Source organism: Mirounga leonina, unplaced genomic scaffold (genome assembly GCF_011800145.1).
Source record: "Mirounga leonina isolate KUSES-001 unplaced genomic scaffold, KU_Mleo_1.0 Mir_104, whole genome shotgun sequence".
Classification (NCBI taxonomy): domain Eukaryota; kingdom Metazoa; phylum Chordata; class Mammalia; order Carnivora; family Phocidae; genus Mirounga; species Mirounga leonina.
In genome coordinates this window covers 20,927,769-20,947,407 of record NW_023270231.1, presented here as the reverse complement: position 1 = coordinate 20,947,407, position 19,639 = coordinate 20,927,769, and the positions used below count along the sequence as shown (strand labels likewise).

General features: G+C 49.0%; 1 protein-coding gene and 1 long non-coding RNA gene across 4 annotated transcripts in view; one reads left to right on the top strand and one right to left on the bottom strand.

Moving 5' to 3' along the window:
• Positions 1 to 228: 228 nt before the first annotated feature.
• Positions 229 to 19,639, bottom strand: part of MCC (MCC regulator of WNT signaling pathway) — a 396,253-nt gene continuing 376,842 nt past the window's right edge. For both annotated transcript variants that reach the window (XM_035015375.1, XM_035015386.1), the window contains 3 exons: positions 17,291 to 17,391; positions 6,858 to 6,980; positions 229 to 5,144 (listed from right to left, as the gene is read on the bottom strand). In XM_035015375.1, coding sequence (XP_034871266.1) covers positions 4,964 to 5,144; positions 6,858 to 6,980; positions 17,291 to 17,391 — 405 coding nt within the window. In that variant the 3' untranslated portion in view covers positions 229 to 4,963. The remainder of the gene's footprint in view (positions 5,145 to 6,857; positions 6,981 to 17,290; positions 17,392 to 19,639) is intronic.
• On the top strand, positions 6,974 to 19,321 carry LOC118017501. 2 transcript variants are annotated; one of them, XR_004681172.1, is made up of 4 exons: positions 6,974 to 7,095; positions 14,343 to 14,471; positions 18,162 to 18,423; positions 19,030 to 19,321. It is a non-coding gene; the product is annotated as an uncharacterized LOC118017501 (long non-coding RNA). The 2 variants fall into 2 exon arrangements; XR_004681173.1 differs by lacking the exon at positions 14,343 to 14,471.

The following is a 19,639-nucleotide window of genomic DNA, read 5'->3' as shown; positions in this document are numbered from 1 at the left end:
AATAACACAAAGTAGCTATTTTACAGCAGCTAAAACTAAAGGCATCTGGAAACATTTAAAGCATACAAGTGAAGAATCTAAAAAATTACAAGGTATAGTACAGTGTTAAGGGGCAACTTTAAAATGAGACTTTCAGTACAAACAGAACAATACTGACGAATGCAAACTTAGTCACATGTGCTTTAATAACTGACCGTACATTCAAGCAGGTTCTTCTAATTCAAGTGGTTTAAAAGGAGCACAATTTTCAAATAATAGGAAACTTAAATCTCATGCAAAGTAAGTAAGTCTTAATATGTCTAGAAACTGATTAGAAAAGAACATGTGTCATCTTTGCATTAGGTTCAAACAAAAGCAGATTATTAGGGGCTCTCATTCATTTGGCAGTCGTTGACACGAGCACTCTTAGTGAATTCTGTGAGTTCTACGAACAACATTTTCCACATGGATTTGATCTGCAGAAAGTGCATTAGTGAAAGGTACAGTAAGCACTAACTAAAAGTAGGTCATCGGTGTGAATGTGAGGGAATTTTGTATATAGCTTGCTTCTTCATTCTGCTAAGCTGGTATTTCAGATGATCAGTGGATGAGTGATGTGTAGCAACCTTGACTATGGAAAAATCAAGCACTATTAGTCAAGGATCTAGTTACTCAATAGCAGTTGCTGTTACGGGCAGATTGATTTCTTGTCTTGGTCCCATGCAAGAGCTCACTCAGATGCAGTGTGATAGAGCATTTATCCAATCTAACTCAATCAAAAATGCAACCATTGTATGTGAAACAGTCTTCCTCTATACAGGAATTGGTAAAACAAGAGTGCAGGTACAGCTGCTTTTCAGCTTGTTCATATTTTAACAGCCCTCGAGTGCTCAGTGATGACACGGTGGCAGCGGTCAGCATTACTTTGGTAGTTCTGGGTCCAATTCTAAAAAGTCAGTGCTTGGCAGCCGAAGACACATATCTATTAGAAAGTAACTTCAAGTATGTGAAACAGGGAACTTCAGAGGGCCACAGATTCATAGCTGACTTCAGCCTGGCCTACATAAACACAAGGTTTCAATGAAACAGAATAGGATTTGGATAAACCTCAGTGAAAAACAGGTGGCAGCAAGTAGAGTTTGTATCATTTCTTGTCAAATAGGCCATTCCACATAGATAAATAGAAAAATATTTGCTCTAGGATTTTTTTTTTTTTTTTGGAGTTTTTTTAATACTATGGTTCTACAAAGCTGTCACTGCAGAAAAAAACCTTGGCAACCCTGTGACTGCACCCTAATTCAATTCAATGCAGAAATTTCATCAGAGAATTCTCTCCCTTTTGGCCTCCAAAAATGTTCTCTCTCTGCTGCATCTAGAAATACAGGTACAGCTATAAACCTAGCATGATCTTTTTGCTTTACATAGTTTCATGGAGGAGACGTAACTCCCAGTTAGGCGTTTGCTAATGGCTTGAAAGTTTTAGGGATCCTTTGGGTGTTTTCTGTAGTCTGGATGTCTTTCTCACTACTTAAAATATGAACATGACACCCCAAACTCTCGAGAGCTTTGAGAGAATTGATAGAATTTAAAAATAATTGCAGGATAACTTTAGTGGCCGTAGAACACCTTTAGAAGGGAACAGGCAACTACAGAAGTTCCTAACTCATGCCAGTGGCATAGTACAGTCCAGATGAGGTAAAACTATGGGGTGTTTTCTTCTTTTAAAATAATATAATCGATATGCAGGTAGGCACTAGGAGATTTTCATACAGTTTCAAGTTTTTCTTAGGATGAAGCTAGTCAGGATTTTACTACTTTAACAGTTTTTAAGAAGAAATCATATAGGCTCTAATTTGGACGCCTTTCTGGAGTAGTCAGAATGTCAAGGCTCTCATTTAAAGTTCTCAGAGATCCCTGTAAAAGTATTGCTGCAGGCTCAGAGGAAGACTTAGCAACAAGTGCAAGCATCTCAAAGGAGAATTAAGCAATTATGTTTAACTGGCACTTAATTTTTTATTAACCTAACGTTCCAGTTTCGGGCAGCTTGGATGTTAACTTCAGAAAGCTGACATGCTTGTAGGTGAGCGTGAATCTGAAACAGTTAATTACCTGCATTGGCAATGATGAAACAGCTAGTGTACCTCTGCGGCTGGAGCAGGAGAGGGAGAAAGGGCTTGATCAATCTCAGCTGTCTGATCACTTAATACCCAAAGTTATTTATGATTAAGTATCTTCAGTCTCCAAGAGGAATCTTAACCACCTGCGAGTCCATAGCAGTTTTGGTAGCTGGTGCAGACAGGCTTTGGCAGAACATCAGATCAGTTGGTAGGCCCACACATTGATGCTACTCCAGCTACAGACGAAGTCTCTCTTGCCTATGATTTTTACCTTAATTCAGCAGTGGGAAATACACTCCAAGGGAACTGTGAAATGGATCCTTTCTTCCCATGCCTGTTTCTCTAAGAGCCGAAGATGGAACAGAGAAGGTGACTGCCTAAAAGAGGTAACCATTGAGGGAAGTGGAAAACAAAAACATGGAAGTCTGAAGACTTTTAACCTCATACAAGTTAAATCAGTATCATTGTTTACCTTTGATGGAGAGGTTAATATAAACCAGCTACTATTTAAAAAGAAAAACTCAGGTTATAAAAAAAAAAGTCTTCAGGTACCTGCAATTATTTAATCAATGTGGTTTTAGTGGGCCCCACAATTAGCATAAACAAATGCCTGTTGGTTCACCTTCAACAAGGATCTTATCTTAGGGAGTATTTGAAAAATACAAGGAAAGGAAATCAACTATTTAATTGCTTGTTTTTATTCCACACATTTATGAAAGTAACAGTTTTTCTGGGGAAATAGTTTTCACCCAATCACCACATATTTAAAAGTACTATATTGAAGTATAAATTCGAAAGGAGGCCAGGTAGGGTCAGTAATACTGGGGCTTATAATGGAAGAGCTGAGACCTCTTGGGTCTGGAAGAGTTACATGATGCTAAAAGGGTGAGTTTTCTTTTAAGCTGGACCAAGAATGGTAGACAGAAGTCAGCAGACAGGATTATATTCCTGTGTCAGCTATACTTTTCAGTGTTGGTGAAGATGAAAGCTGTTTTGATGTCTGTTCAGTCACAAATACTTCCCCTCGGCAAACTGAAAAATGGGGAAAACTAGTATTTTGTCTTTTAAGCTTTTTTTTTTTTTTGCATATAACTTTTTCAGTCACATTTTCCTTATGACAAAATTAAACTTTATCCAAAGAGTAAAAATTGATTAAAAATAAATCACAAGAACCAACTTTGACTAAATGGAAGATCCATAACAGAAACAGGAGCCGGTGGGCACTTACACAGTGATCAAACCAGCCAAAAGCTGGTCCTTCCAGACTGGCAACAGTTTTTTTTGGGTTTTGGTGACTTTTTTGGGAAGATGGGCAGCCTTACTGCTGGCCTAAGAAAGAAGGGTGGTTGCTTTTGGGATAGAACTGCTCGAACTGCTCTGCCCTCCAGGTGGTGGCTGGAGTGGCCTTCTCCAGGGCAAAGGCAGCTGAGGAACTTCTATCCGGTTGTCTGAAAACATGGACGTTGGTACTCTAAGGTGGTGACCTGGTCCTAAACAGAACTGTGAACTCTGGGATAGAATTCTCAGGGGACTTCGGGTGGGTCTTCAAGTACTACAGAATGAAAGGCAGGTGGTCCTTTACAATGTATCAGTGTAGGGTAACTATAGAAGAAGTGAAAGGAGATGGAATAATGAATTTAAGATGGAGGCCTTCCTGAAAGACATCAGGTACTTTGGTCCTGGCCCAGCCCTGTCAGCATTTTGCTTGAAATTTAACCTGTTTAAGTACCGTATACTAACCTCCACTTTGGGGGGCGGGATAAAAGGAGGTCCCAAGGACCATTCCTTTACTCCCTGCCTTTCATAACAGCAGGAGCAAAGTCTTGAACTGATGGTTCCGTAGCCATCTCTTAAATAGGTGGGCTTAGCCTGCAAGACATTCTGCTTGGTGTCCTGCCTCTTGCCCTTAGAGAAATAGAGGCAGGTCCACAGCTACGTATGTATTCCTGTGGATGAATTTTGATTCATGCAAAACAGCAATTATGTAGAGCCCTCAGGTGGGCAAAAGTCCTAACAGTGCTCCCCTGCTCTTGAAGAAACCCCTGATAAAATTTTAGTTCCACTCTGTATTAACAGGACCACCTCAGCTCTAAGTCTTGGCTTTAATAAGGCTCCACTGGAAGGGAAAATCCCCCAGTCAAAAGAAAGTGCCCTTCCCAGCCCTACCTCCACAGTGAGAGGTGAAAGAAGTGCCCATGTTCCCAAAAAGAACTGTTCAGGCCGAAGCCCTGGGGTTGCTCTACCTGTAACTTCGAGTGTATCGGGGACTGTGGCCCCTACGCACCATCACCTGTCATCTGCCTCAGAGCACCTCTGAGCGACAGCCTATGTCTCAGAGCTGGTACGTGGGTCTCGAAAACCAAAGCCTGGTTGCAGTAAGCCAATCAGCAGTTCTAGAAGCTGAAGACACCCCCTCCGCACTCCCACATGTGTCAGAGTTTATCCCTGAAGGAGAAAGAAAGATGAGAAACTGGGGATGTCAGAGATCCGGTCACCACCAAAAAAAGAACAGAACGGACGGTCTTCTAAAACATGCTGAGGGTACCACTGACGCACAGCCTCCGGAAAGAACAGGCCGGCGGGGGGCTGCCCGCGCTGGAAGCAGAAGCAAGGCCTGCTCTTTACACACTGTCTCCGGGCCCAGACGGGGAAGAAACGGGACCCTCTGGCTCCAGTCCACTCGGGGTCAGCAGGCCACTCGTCCGCGGCGCGGAGTCCATGGTACTCCATTGCGCAGGTGCTGACCTACCTGCCGGCCTTCCCTTTTGTCTCTCCCACCAGGTGCTCTGTCTCCTGGGGCCCTTCTCTCCCTGGTGACCTGCTCGGGTTCAGCTTCCACAGGCAGAGCTTTGGTGCCCAAGTGCCAATTAAAGTGAAGTTTCGTTGGTGTGTGGCCTTGAGTTCTCCTCCTCCAGCAGAGCTATTCTTTGCTTGAGCATCCTCACTTGGGTCTCATGTCTCTCCACCATGGCCATCATCTGAGACTCCAACTTCTTCAGTTTGTTTTGATGCTTCTTCTTGGCCTTTTCATAGGCAGCCACCAGGTTGCTGTGTGGGAGCAGGGAGGAGAGGGAAGAGTCAGCTGAGTAGTGTGGAGACACACCTTGTCCTGTCTGCTGGGTAAGCGGGTCTGGAGAGGTCACTCAGCCTCTAAAGAATGGGAAGTCAAGTATTCTGCACTCACGGCCATTCACCTGTTGGCTTAACTACAGGTCGCTTCCCTGCTGGAGGCTTGTCCCTAATCTGTTAGGAAGGGTGTAAACCAATGACCCAGACTAGCCACATCCAAAATAGGTAAGAGAAAAGGTAGCTGAATTTCAGAAGTCTGTCATTTAAATACAAGTGATGAGGGGCACCTGGGTGGCTCAGTCAGTTAAGCATCTGCCTTCTGCTCAGGTCATGATCCCAGGGGTCCTGGGATCCAGCCCCACATCGGGCTCCCTGCTCAGCGGGGAGCCTGCTTCTCCCTCTCCCACACCCCTCCCCCTGCTTGTGCTCTCTCTCTGACAAAGAAAATCTTTAAAAATAAATACAAGTAATGAGTCTGTCATTCCATGGCTGCCTGCAACAGATGGTCCAGTGTAAGTTACCAGGAGTGTTCTCAAGCCCTGCAGTCTAAGAGACCCCACCTAGGAGGAGGGAGGGAGGCTCCGAGGAATTCTCTACGCTTGGGGCTGGTGGGATTCAGAGCACAAGGCCATCAACTCCTGCTGCCAGCCCTCAGAACATAGGCCCCTCGGAACGGTCTCCCTGAGAGCCTGGTGGGGAGAGCAGGGTACGAGCCCAGGGCTGGGTAAGCCCTAATACCTGCTCTGGTCCAAAATAGCAGCCCAGTTCCTTCCATGTACAGTTAGGTCCTCCAAGTGTGGTCTGGAAACCGACTCCCTAGGATTCCCAAAACCCTCTTGGGAGAGCGGCCTTGGACGCCCTTTACCTCAGCTCCACACGAAGCTAGGTGTCCCAACTTACTTCACAACAGAATACTGCCTGTAGAAGTGAAGGTGCGAATCAACCAGACAGTAAAGAGATTTGCAGATTGTAAAAACCAGTGCCACTTTTTTATCTTTTTGGAAAATAGTTTTTTTAATAAATGCCAATGGTATTACATGTTACCAATTTATTACTATTATTTTGAATTTATTATTTTTTTGGTAAACAAAAACTTAGAAAAATTTGTCTCGGTTTTAGTTTCTAAGCTAAGTAATTTATGAGAACAAAGTTCTTTGGGTTCCTTAGTTTTTTATGAGCATAAAGAGGTCCTGAGCCCAAAAAGCTTGAGGCTGCTGTCTTACAGAAGTGCCCCATAAAGTGTCCCACCAATAGGGTCACCTGGTCAGCTCAGTTGGTAGAGTAACTCTTGATCTCGGAGTCATGAATTAGAGCCCCACATTGGGGGCCAGAGTTTACTAATAAATAAAAGCTGTTGCTCATACAAAAGTTACATAGCCAGTTTTGTTTGGAAAATATTGGCTTAAACACTTTTTTTTTTTTTAAATTTTTTAACTTCTCAGAACCTTTACCGTAGGAATTAAGGGGACTTTAGTATGCTGCATTTCCCAAACACATCTGGCCCAAGGAGAAGCCTTTACTGAGCATTTCTTAGTTTCCTATGGAACACTGGGAAATGATGCCTTAGGGAAGGCCAGGACTTGGGGTGGGGGTGGGGGGACGCGGGCTGGTGAGGTTCCCAGCAATTATGGAAATGCCCTCCCTGGTGTAGGAGTCCAGGCACCACTGGAAATCCACAAATGGAGATTTTACCTGTTGGCTCGCTTTAGGTCATTCACAAACTCTGCCGATTGCTGGTGTCGGATTTCACTGCTCTTGGTGAGTCTTTCCAAGGCACTCACCAACTCTTGAACTCTGGCCTTTAACTTCTTTTCTCTGTAAGGAGGAGAGACAAAGCACGCCTGGAGTAACTTGACAAGATGAGGGCGGTGGCTGTTACCCTGGAAATGGTGGCAGAGGAAGAAGGTTGAGCTGCCAAGTCAAAAGACAGGTACGAAACGGAAGGTATTCGAGGTACCTAGCGGTCCCCTCAGGTCCAGAACATCTCACCACTGCATTCCTGAAGGCTGATAAGGGCCCTTTGGAGAGCTCAGATCGCAGTTCGTGTCACAAAGGAACAAGACAAGAGGTTGTAGCCATCCAGATACAGAATCAGCCAATCTAGAAGTTCCTTTGTCCTGTGGGCCTATCAAATGCTCAGGAGTGCAGCTTAACTACAAACCTCCTTTGGGTTCCACCCCCCTCTTTTCCAGGAATGCTAAGAAGTATCTCTTGAATCACTGATTTGAGAACAGAAACCTCTGGTCTGGGCCCCTACCTTGGACAGGTCCGGACTCCGTGAAATGAACATGATCCTACTTCACAAAAACAAAAAACAGTAGTGACAGAGGGAGTAGAAATTGATACTCTCATTTTCAAGGTCCTTGGTGCCCCTTTAAAGTACTTACATTTGCACTTTGACAACCTCCCTCCCCCAAGGCTTCGAGTTCCATGGGCTCTTTCCTGCCGGGGTAAGCCAAAGTAATTGACTTACGATTCAGTTAGGGGAGGTTTCTAGTGCCCAGTGCACTTCCTGCCTTCCTCTGATTCCCTTGAGCAGAAGACCTGGGCAGGGAAACACTCATGAGCACCCTCCCTCTAGAGGTACCCGTCATAGGCACAGTATCACTGCATCGTCAGGGCCCTGTGCAGCACAAATCTCACATGCAGCACAATCTGATCCGTTATTTGTCAGGCGGAGAGAGAGCTCGAGCAGGGGGAGTGGGAGATGTGGGGCTCGTCCCAGGACCCTGGGATCATGACCTGAGCCGAAGGCAGCCACCCAGGCGCCCCTGATCCGCCTTTCACCTCCGCAGGCACCCCCCCCACTGGCATGTAGGCTCTCAGGTGGCGAAGACCTTACCCAAATGTACCCCCAGTGTTGAGCACCACGCCTGGGTGACAGCTTCTCAGTGACAACAGTTGTTAAAACAGCGTATGAACAACTCCCTTGAAGGCAGCTGTCTTGATTCTTTGGAGCATCATGAGAAACCAGATTTGTGGAAGAAATTCCTCTACAAATGATTGATGAGTGTATGAGGAATGTACCTGAGCACAGCTGTTTTGGAAGGCCATCTGGGAGGATCTAGCAAAATAAAAAACCTATTCCTCGACAAGGCAACCTGATTTCTAGGAATTTTTCTTATGTGTTGGTGTATAAAGACACATGAGGGGATTACAGCTGGGTTCACTTCAGTATTGGTTACAACAGCTAAGAATGGGAATCAGCCGGGGTACTGGTTAAATTCCGCAAGGTATAATGGTTCTATTGAAATACTCTGCAATTATTTTTAAAAAGCTCAGATCAACAAGCACTGGCATGGAAAAGTGTCTGATACATTGTCAAGTGAAAAGGGTGACTTCTATTGGATGCCACTTTTGCAAAAACAACTAAAAATCTGAGTGTGAATGGCTGAGCTACTCTAACAATAGACCAGAAAGCTGCCCGCCCGCTCGACAATGGGCGACTCCCGGAGGGGGGCTGCCTGAAGGCTTTCATTTCCTGCTTTACTCACTTCTGCATTGCTTGAAGTTTTTAGAATTTTGTATGCTTTTTTTGTGAAGTATGTGAGAGCCAGTCTCAATGGTTCTGCTTCCTGTAGGAGGGCTAAGGGTGGGCCGACCCCCCACGTGGAGGGCTCTCAGATGTTCAGATGATTCAGCCCTTCCTGGCTTTTCAAATATCTTACATTTCTGCCTCCAGCTACTGTGAGCACAAGTCAAGCTTTTCAAGCTCATTAATGAAAGAATTGCAACACAAAAATCTCGTCCTGCTGTTGTGAGGATGGAGGAGGAAAGATCTTTTTAAATGAAACCTAACAACCAGCTCTAAATCTCGAGGACTCCTGATTCCTCAGCGAATCCTCCCACCCACCCTACGGAAGCCAGAGCTGCAGAGGAATTCCTGAGGAATGTGGGTCTCTCCTGGGCCCTAGCAGCCACCAGGAAATCTCAGATGTGGTTGCATTTCCTACTGAAATCCAGAGAGGGACCATTTCCTAGAAGTGAGAAGTGTCTTGGGAGGTGGGGCCCTACATACAGGCCTCTGTCGCTGAGGGAAGGCTAGGAAAACAGGAAAGAGTTCTCCCCCTCCCCTCGGACTAGTAAGAATGGGGAAGGGGTTATTTGTCCTACATTTTGTTACTGTTTCAATTCTTTTCTTTTTCATCCTGAAGTTGATTAATAGTGTAAAGGGAAAAAAAGAAAACTGAAGAGAATTTAAAATGTCACCATGAGCTCAGTAAATTCAAAACAAAACTGCCCAGAGCACTACCCCTTCCCATCCCCCAATTCCATCCACACCGCTGCCCCACCAGCCGAGAGTACAGAAATCCCAGCCTCACCACAAAACAAAGGGTTTCTTTGCCTGGTACCCAGGCCCCTGGGAGACTGGAGGGAACTTTCTGGACCTGGCAGGCTCCAATGGGGGACGGAACCCAGGAAGACAGGAGAGGCCCTCAAAGACCCTGCCCAACCCCCTCCGGGTGGGGAGCATGCTGGGAGCTGAGAACTGCCCCCAAGAGCTCCTGGGCCGCAGGAAGGAGACCGAAGTGCACTTGTTTGTACAGTGTCCAGGACAGACCTAGGATGCTGATTTATTTAACAATATCAAGACGAGGCCAAACCTCAAACCTAAACCTAAAATGTGTGTTACTTTACCTGTTTTCATCTGAGTGAGGCCTCCAATGAGCAACAGCTCATGGACTGAAACTCTACAAACCACTTTGAAGGACAATAAAAGAGGTCTTTACCCTCCCTTTTGACCTTAGTCTGTACTTTTTAAGTGTTTCTTTCCAGCTTATCTCTTAGGCAGAAAACCAACGGGTAAAGCATCCCCTTGAAGGGAACCGAAACCACCCCCTCAAAAGCAACAGGGTTATACCCCAGCACTTGTCACTTTCTCCATAGTATTCACTGCAATCTATATTTAATCTAAGAAACATCTCCACAGTGAATGTATCACACCACCCTAGTTATTTCCTTGATGGTTATCACCAGAGTCTGCCAATACACTCATCTTTTAGCAAATGCAGGCAGCAGTAACAGTGATCTCGAAGTCCTTCACAGGGATGGAATGATTTACTTCTCACCACAACCCTTGGACGTCAGTACTATTCGTATTCCTCTCATTTTCTAGATGAGGAACTCGGGGCCCAGGTAAGAGACTTGCCAGTACGCCCACGGAACTGGGAGGCACACCAGGGGCTGTGTGCAAGCCCCGAGCTCTCGGGCAGCACCCTGCCATGGCTCATAGAGGGAGGCGTGGAGCAGGTGCTCCAGACGTCTAGTGAAGAGCACATCTGTGGCCCGACGAGGGGGCGTGCCCCGGTAGTGATGCTCCTCAGGTCCTGTGGGGGAGCACGGCTGTTTTTGGCAGGAATAGCAGCAAGATGATCGTGACCATCTAGCGTTTTGGCCCATACTTTCCTAGGACCATGGTTCTCGCCCGGGAAATGCAGCTGCGTGATCACAGGCATGCTCCTGCCTTTGCCTGCGGGGTGCTCACCATCACCGTGCTTTTATGAGATCCCGGCTCAGGCCTTCCCTCCGAGCTTCTGGACCATGGAGGGGATGACAGAAATGCACCGAGATCTCAGTTACCCAAACTACGCCCACCTCAACCCTAGGGGTGAGCCCTGGTTTTTACTGGTGCCCTATGGGGCCCTGGCTCTAGAACTCAGCAAGTTATTTACGTGATCATCAACTCATTGGTGCGCTTTGTCTTCCATTAACATCCATGTGCATTTACAGAATTCTAAGCACAATTTCGGTTATCTGATTGCCAGTATAAATCAGCCAAATATGAAGAATCAGCAAGTGCAAGTTTAATGAGATAGCACCTTTTAAAATACTGGCCTATCAAAATGATGAAGATTCTGCTGATCTTTTGCTCACTGGGGGCTCCTTCTTTTAAAGGACCCCAACTAATTCCCTTTTCATTTCATTCCACTATTTGTATGGCTCAAAAACATTAGTAATCCATAGCTGCTGCTAAGAGGGGTCACCTAGTGCCATCTTTTGTCCTCTCATGGATGCATGTTTCCTACAAGTCTGGAAGATTTCTAGAGCTGGGCAGGTATTTGTAGAACTTGGACATGGCTTTGAACCGAGGAGTCTTGTGGTCAGCACCTGTGGGGCCACAGAGAAGAGCAGGAAGGTACACAGTGGAGGCGACAGGAAAGCTTCGGGAAGTTGAGTGTTGTACCGGAGGGGATGAGAGGAGGGGGTCCACGGCTTGAGAGAGTCAGGGGCACGAAGTGAAGAGCATGCTCCTGGAAAGATGAAGTGTCCAGAAGAACTTGGACTATAGGTTCCATACAGGAGGAACATCTGAAATGTGGGCTAGGAAGTCCACATACACATGATCTGGCACGCCAAGCCACCGAAGAGGTCTCTGCAGAGAGACCCAATCAGAAGTGTGCTTAAAGGTGTACTTGGTGGCAGAACGTGGGGTGAGCCATCAGGATGCTACCCCCAGAGTCCCAAGGAGTTGAGGGCTAACCTCAGGAGAAGACAATGCAAATGGCCACGTATGCCTGGGATTTTAAGGGAAAAGACCACCTCTGCTAACAGGAGGCAGAGGGAGGAGACTGCAAAGTTGTAATCCTGGATCATCAGCAAAATATAATTTGTACTATAAGAATTCTGAAGAAGGGGCCGATTTCAAAGTGCAGGAGGAGACAGATTAGAATTTGTTTTGGACGTGCTGTTTTGAAGTTCTAGCATGGTATTTGGGAGAAATGTCCAGTGGGCAGAGAGAAATGCAGCTGAGAGAATTTAGGGACCATTTAGAAGGAACAAAGTCATCCAAGTTGAGGTCATATACCTGGATGATTAAGTCGCGATCCCCACCCAAAAAGGACTCTTTTTGCAGGGGGTGGTGGGTGAAACGGGGAGGGGAGGCTGGAACCAGGGAATGAGAAGCAGAGCAATGATGTGTTCTGGGACAGAAGGAAATTCAGGGCACAGGAGCCAAAGAAACACCAAACAAACCCATGTTGTAGACAGGGTAGAAGCACACTGATGTGAGCACTTAGAGCGTGAGGTTATGGTGTGAGGGCTGGAGTCGCAGCTGAGTCAAGTCCCCAAGGGGCACAAAAGAGAGCAAGTGGTCTGGGACGGCTCAGGGTGGGAGGGGGCCTGTGATAGGAGGTGAGGGTGGAGAAGCGGGGGTGGCGGGGGGGATCCAGATCACACACTTGCTAAGGCATATGGACACTGCTGCGAGTCACTGGAAGGTTTTAAGTAACAAGGTGAGCTAGGAAGGATTCTAAAATGGCCCTTAGGATAGACACACCTTCTCCCGGTTATTCAATCAAAAACGAATCTAGGTACCGCTGTGAGAGAATTTTGCAGGTGTAATTAAGGCCCCAAACAGCTGATCTTAAGATAAGGAGATTATTCTGGGTAGACCTGACCTAATTAGGTGAGCCCTTAAAAGGGGCCGGGCTCCTCCTAGAAGAGATTTAAAGCAGGCAAGGGATTTGATGAGTGGGAGGTTCTCCTTGCTGACTTTCAGGCTGGAGGGGGTTGTGCAGAAGGTATGTCAGAGGCCTCCAGGAGCCGAGTTACCACAGGCCAACAGCCAGCAAGGAAACGGGATGTCAGCCCTACAACCACAAGGAACTGACCTGCCAAGAGGCAGAAGGAGTTGGAGGCAGATTCTTCCTGAGAGCCTCAGATGCGGACGTGGCCCTGAGCGGAGTAGCCAGGCACGCTGTGCCCAGACTTCTGCCCCACGGACACTGGACGCCGTGAGCTAACGACTGGGTGTTGTTTCCAGCCCCTCAGCTTGTGGGGGTCTGTTACACAGAACACTAGCACAGAGTAACCAGCAGATCTGCACCTTACAAACGCGTGGTGAGGCTGCAGGCCCGCGCCCTTCACTGAGGCCTGCCACGGCCCGCTCGCCCGTTCTCAGCCAGCTCCAGCGGGAAGGACTGGCCACCTGGCTCTGAGACTTCTTCTTTTCTTGGCTCTTGGGTCATTCCTGCTGGTCGCCGCGTCAGGGCCTGCCGCCTGGAGCTCTTCGCCTCCACAGTGACTTGCACACTGGTGCCGACCCATGGGCCGGGGGGATGGGGGCTTCCCACACGTCCCTCTCAAGTCCGAGACACCGCCTCCTGCCTGCCCCGTCCTGCGTGGGCCAGCTGCACGCCCAGCAGGGGCACGTCCAGGTCCCCCAGATCTGGTGTCTCATGACCCCACCAGTCAGGTGAGGCCCGCCTGCCCCAGAGTGCTCCTCGCAGGGATGTGATGCGCAGCCCCTCTCCAAGCAGCTGTGGCCTGTTATTCCCCGGAGAAGGAGGTCTGTGCACTCCTCTGCTTCAAGAGTCGGCACATCTGGTCCCTGGACAGAGTGGCCACTCGTGTGTGGATTGCCTTTAGGCAGCATTTTGCAGAATGATTGGCACACGTGCATGCACAGGTGGTGGGTCCCGGTTCCCTGAAGGGCTTAGCAGAGCCCCCGGTGGGCCTGGGACTGCATGCCCCCAGCCTCCTCCCGTCTGTGTGTGTGCGGAAGCTTGCCCCCTGACCCCCAGCACTTGATGTGCCCTCAGCATTTGGGAGACAGATGCACAGTCATGTCCTGGCGGTACGGGCGCTCCCGTTTGCCCAGACCACGCACACTACAGTGGACAGAGGCTTCAGCTGAGCCCACACAAGCAGGCTCAGCTCACCTCTGTGAGCACCGCTGCCCTCACATGGGGGCCCAGCAGAGAAGGTGAAGGCACGCAATTTCCCCTCTGCCTCCCTGCGTGCCCTTGGGAAGCTCCTCGGCCTCGCTGTGCCAGTCCCCAGCCCACCCCCATCCTGTGGAGAGCAACACCTGCCCCTCGCTGCCTCCCAAGAGTAGGACAGAGATGAAACAGCGTCTCCTCTCGGCCGTGCTCAGGTCCCGAAGGCAGGCTGCACAAACACCAGATCAGTACAAAGCAGAGACATTTCTGAAAATACACTCTCGGTGCACCTGGGTGGCTCAGTCGTTAAGCGTCTGCCTTTGACTCAGGTCATGATCCCAGGGTCCTGGGATCGAGCCCCGCATCGGGCTCCCTGCTCAGCGGGAAGCGTGGTTCTCCCTCTGCCTGAAGCTCCCCCTGCTTGTACTCTCGCTCGCTCTCTCTGGCCTATGCTCTCTCTAGCAAATAAATAAATAAAATCTTAAAAAAAAATACACTCTCAACTGCATTTTTACAGTTCACTTCTCTGCTGGAAAGGTCATTCACTGGAAGTTTACTAGGACCAAGAGCAAGAGAGGGATCGGAGATGAAGAAGGGTTCCGTGGCACACGGCTGGTGCAGAACACAGCAAAAACGCGGCACCCCGGTAAGAAGACTCCTGCCGTGCCAGGCTGGAAACCTGGCCATCCAGATGGGGTCTGATGGTAACCCTGCAGCCATAGTGCGCCCTACATGCTCATGCACGTGCAGGGACGAAACCAGACCAGAAGGGAGTGACGCAGTCCGCGTGGGATTGTCTGGAGTCCTGGTCTGGCTCCAAACAGAAGGCTGGGAGAAGACACACAGAGGGCAGGGCTGGGTCGCGAAGGGCTGGCGGAGGCCGAAGCCCAGTGAGGTAGCTCACAGGGAGACCTGCCTGGGACAGGGCCGTGACCTAGAACCAGCAACCCGGGTGTCACAAGGCACCTTCCTGAGAGGTTTCTCCTCAAGAAAAGACCACTGCTTCACCTGTTCCTCGAGACCCTCCTTACCCCTGCTCTTTGGAGCCTGGACACCCGGCCCCACGACGTTGGTGTTTGCAACCATCCTTTTTTAAGGGAGGACTATTTCTGAAAATACAAGGCAGATTCCCCCAACTGATTTCAACCACGAGTTGGGCAGTGATTTAAGACCTTCAAAGAAGATGTTAGTTTCCACTTGATTTTTAAAAATAAAAACCACCCCAGACCTCAGCTCTCAGGTGTCCGAATTCTCTGCCCTCATGAAATGATTATTCCAGTTCCTAGGCTATATTTACAGTATAATGATGTTATTTTCCTTTTTCCTCTAGCGCTGTGGGTTCTTTCTTGGCTCCATCTATCCGGGTCTTGATTAGAAATCCATGCTAACCAACTTTCGGCTGGTTACTGGAAGCCCGTTGTGACTGACAAAACAAATGAAGTCTCTCTCTGTTTAGTCAGCGGAACCCGCATCCTACTTGAGCCAGCAAAGGCCTTGGGGGTTTGGGGAATTTGAAAAATTGAGGGGCTTAGCCTAGAGATACAATATCCAAATGGCTCCCAGTTGGAAGCAGGGAGAGCATTTGCATCCCATGTTTCTGGCACAGTCACGTCCTGAGGATTTGTTGAGGGCATTTTCCCTGCGCTGCTTTTCTCTTCCCACCTCAAGCAAAGCAATTACCACTTCACCTCATGGCCAGAGGCGCTGGCAATGTGAAGCAGAGCTATTACAACTTGGAAGGACAGACACCAAGGGACAGTGGGTAAATCAGGAGGGTGGCGAAGTTCCCCACCAGGCAGCCTTCCACCCACCCTCCGCTTGGAGGCCACACCGTAACGGAAACGGCCCCGGCTGGATCAGGACAGCAGACAGAGCGGCTGCTGTTGCCGTCCCCTCCTACCCCCACAGCCCCCAGAAATGATGGGAAACCCATTTTCAAAAAATCCCCAAGCACGTCAGGAAAGCAAGGAGCACTGTTTGTATACCAGAAACTATGAGCAATTGTAAAAAATGAAAGGCAGACTTTTATTCTTCTTGAAAAGGGAAACCACAACTCAGAATGCACAGGGAAGGAAGCTGCTAGAAAAGGGATTCAGAGGGGCCAAACCCAGGGGTGCCAGCCATGTGAACAGGAGGGGGCCAGATGCTTGGACCACATCTGCACAGAGAGGTGTTGTCAGCCAGGAGGACCGGAAGCCCAACAGTTGGGCTTGTGACCCAAAACCAAGAGTCACAAAACTCAACTCTAAAAAGAACTTACACATGAGGAAACAAAGTTACTACAGCAGACAGAATAACATTTTTAGAATATATATAATAAACAGCCTCAGATAGCCTCATCTTGTTAAAAAAAGAGATGATAGATTTCATCACCAAAATGAAAAACTCAACATAGAAGCCACACACCACAATGGATATACCAGAGAAGGAATCTGTGAGCTGGAAAACTGAGCCAAAGAACCTTTCCAGAATGGCTACGTGAGCTCCTGTGCACTTGAAATGTTGGCTGGTTTGAATGTGAGATGTGCTGTAAGTGTAAAATATATACCAGATTTGAAGACTTAGTGAGGAAGACGAATGAGAAAGAGGAGGAGAAGGAGGAAGAAAAATTATACGTTTTTTAAAAAAAATACGAATTACATATTGAAATATTTTGGATACACTGGGTTAAACAAAATAAATTAGAGTGGATTTACTGTTTTTTTACTTTTTTTTTTTTTTTTTAAGTAGGCTCCACACACAGCATGGAGCCCAATGCAGGACTTGAACTCATGACCTGAGATCAAGACCTGAGCTGAGATGAAGAGTCGGACACTTAACCAACTGAGCCACCCAGGCTCCCTCTTTTTACTTTTTTAATTTGACTACTAGAGAATGAAACTTCCTAGGTGGCTTGCGTTCCATGCCTACTGGATGGCACAGCAAAAGGATGGTGGGAGTATGCCAAGTGGGAGACAGATCTGAATGAGTCAGCATGTTTCTCCTTGCAGAAGGAGAGGAAGAAGGGAGGGAAAGAAACACTGACAGAGCAGAGGAAGAATGTCCAGGACTGAATAAATACACCCATGAGGCCTTCTGATTGGAAAGAGCCAGTGATGTTGAAAGGAAGTGTTCCCACAAAGGTGAGAACGAGACAAAGATGACTGATCATCACCATTTAACACTGTCCTGAGGTTCTCGTCAACACAAGAGCACAACAAAAAAGCAAAGAAAGAGACATTTTCTGCTTGCAGGTGAAATGACTGCCTATATGCTCTCCCCCGCCGCTCCCCTCTCAAAAGGCCTGGCGCCAGCAGGCTTCTCCACGTTCCAAGCTGGGGCTACATTCTCCAGCCTCCAAGGCCTGGGTAAGAGTCGGACCTATCAGCACCTGCTCCTTCCCCGTAATGACCCACGAAGAGCTGACCTGCGCAGCAAGAGAACCGGGAATACACCGCCCACCGGGGCCGTGGGAAGGGTGCTTACCTACGGATGGCATTGGCGAACTCGGCAGCCAGCTCACTGTCGCTACACGTTGTCCTTAGTTCAGCCAGTGAGAGAGCCGGGGAGGCAGCATCAGCACATTCCTGAGGACGGCAGACACATTCCGGTTAGCCCTGGAGCCGAGCCCGACAGCAACCTGGAGGCGCAAGGCAGCTCTGCCCACTTCTCTGGACCTTTGTAACCTGGCTGGTGGGCCACGGGGGTTCCCGGCATGCTCTGAGCTCTCCACACACACGTTCTCCCACCGAGCCATCGTGGTGACCCTTTGAGGCACATACTGTCTTTATGCCCATTTACCAAGGACAAAACTAAGGTACAGAGAAGTTGCGTTGCCGCCGTCAGCTCGGACAGGGTGGAGCCAGGATTCAAACCTGGGTCAACTGGGACACATCTGCGCTCTTCACCGCTGGGTTAAGCCTCTTGTGATGCATAAAAGACAAGTGGGAAATGCACCTGAGTGTCCTCGCCCCTCTCCCAACACACTCCTTGGGAGAAAACCAACCTTCTCTAGATTTAGGAGCTTTAGTGGGTACAGTATAATCATCTAGAAAACCCAGGAAAAAAGGAAGACAGATGTGCACCCTCCGTGTGTGTGTGAGAGAGAGAGAGAGAGAGAGGGAGAGAGAGGGGGGTGGGTGCGGGTGGAGCCTGACGCAGGGCTTCCAGCAGGCCTCCATCTCACCACCCTGAGATCATGACCTGACCCCAAATCAAGAGTCAGACGCTTAATGGACTGAGCCACAGACGACCCCCCCCCTTTTTTTTAATTGAAGTATAGCTGACCATTAGTTTCGGTTCTGACCCTCAGACAGGAATTTTGACGTCATTGAAACCCAATCCTCTCCTTTTACAGATGAGGCAGTGTGAGGGCCCGAACTCCTAAGTCCTAAACTGAGCTCGGACCCTCGTACGGCAGCCCTCGTGCCCCTCTGAGCAGACGGAGGGCAGAAGCTGTGCTGCGGAACCGGGGGGCCTGGGAGGCGCTCATCTGACCGCCTGCTCAGCAGACTCGTACTGAGGATCTACCACAACCCACGCTTGAGACCGAAAAGCCCGCGGCCTGTCGCAGGGGACGGAATGTCAGCGGAAAGGTGTATCGCGATGGGATGTACGAAGTGAGTGGCCCAGTCCAGATAACAGGAGGGCACAGGGTGTCCGCCAGCACCCTCCAGCGCAGGACCACACCCGGGGGGCCCCTCTGCGGCAACCCCGCCAGCCTCCCGCCACCTCTCTCTGCCCGCAGACCCAGGCCCCCTCCGCCCGCCCCTGGGATCCGCTGAGACTCCACCGCGCTCTGTGTGTATCAGCTCCCACATGAGGACATTTCCTAGGAGTCCTTGAAGGCAGGGCGGCTCTGCCTCGCCCGGTGCCTCTCCGAGAACACGTGCGCTCGTGTCTGTTGCACACAGACCGCAGCCGCAAACCCGAAGGCGGCCCGGATAACAGCTGGGACGCAGCCCGCTGGCCGGAGGGAAGTCTTAGAGCGCTCACGGCACGCACCCTGTGGAGCCAGAGGGGACGTGCCAACTCCAAGCCTTGCCGGCCACCTGTTTCTGTAAGGCCTGCAGGCCAAGCACGGTCTTCTGTTTTTAAACTCGGGAAGAAAGACTATTTCGTGATGTGCACACATTATACGAAATGTCCGTGTCCGTGAAGGAAGTGTTATTAGGACACAGCCCACACCTCTTTGTGTCTACCCTCTGTCTGCTTTCACGCTACAGTTCCAGAACGGCCCGGCTCCGTGCTCGCGGAGGCGTCTGTGACCTGAAGACCGTAAGATAATGACTCCGGCTCCTTCAGTTTGGCAACCCCTCCTACGGACTGCCCGCCTCAGCTGCCGACCAACAAGGCTAAATGAGAGCCCAGAAGGGAGACTGCACTGAAAGAGTAAATGCGTCTGATATTGGAAAGACAAGATAATCAGCTACAATAATTTCATTAGCTGAACAACACAAGGTACTCTTATAAAGCCTCTTACTTGAATGTAACAAAAAATTAAAAATAAAGCCTTCTGGCCTTTTCCCTTAGATTTCTGTACTTCGAAGCCATTCGAAGTGTCTCCCTCAGTCAAAATAAACACCAAGAACTGGGGAAGTGCTCGGCTCGCGGGCCTTCCGGCGAGAACCCGGTAGGTCCGTCTCCGCCACACGCTAGGAGCGCACCGGCCAACGCCGCAGCCCTCTCAGCTCTGTCCCAGTGACTGGTAACAGACTCAAGCGGCTGTACAAAGATTTCTAAGGTGTTGGCGTGGAAGGGGAGACCCCATTTTCTTGAGCCCCAGATATTACCGCATGAAACTCTTTGTAGGCTGCTGTCCACCCAGACTCCACT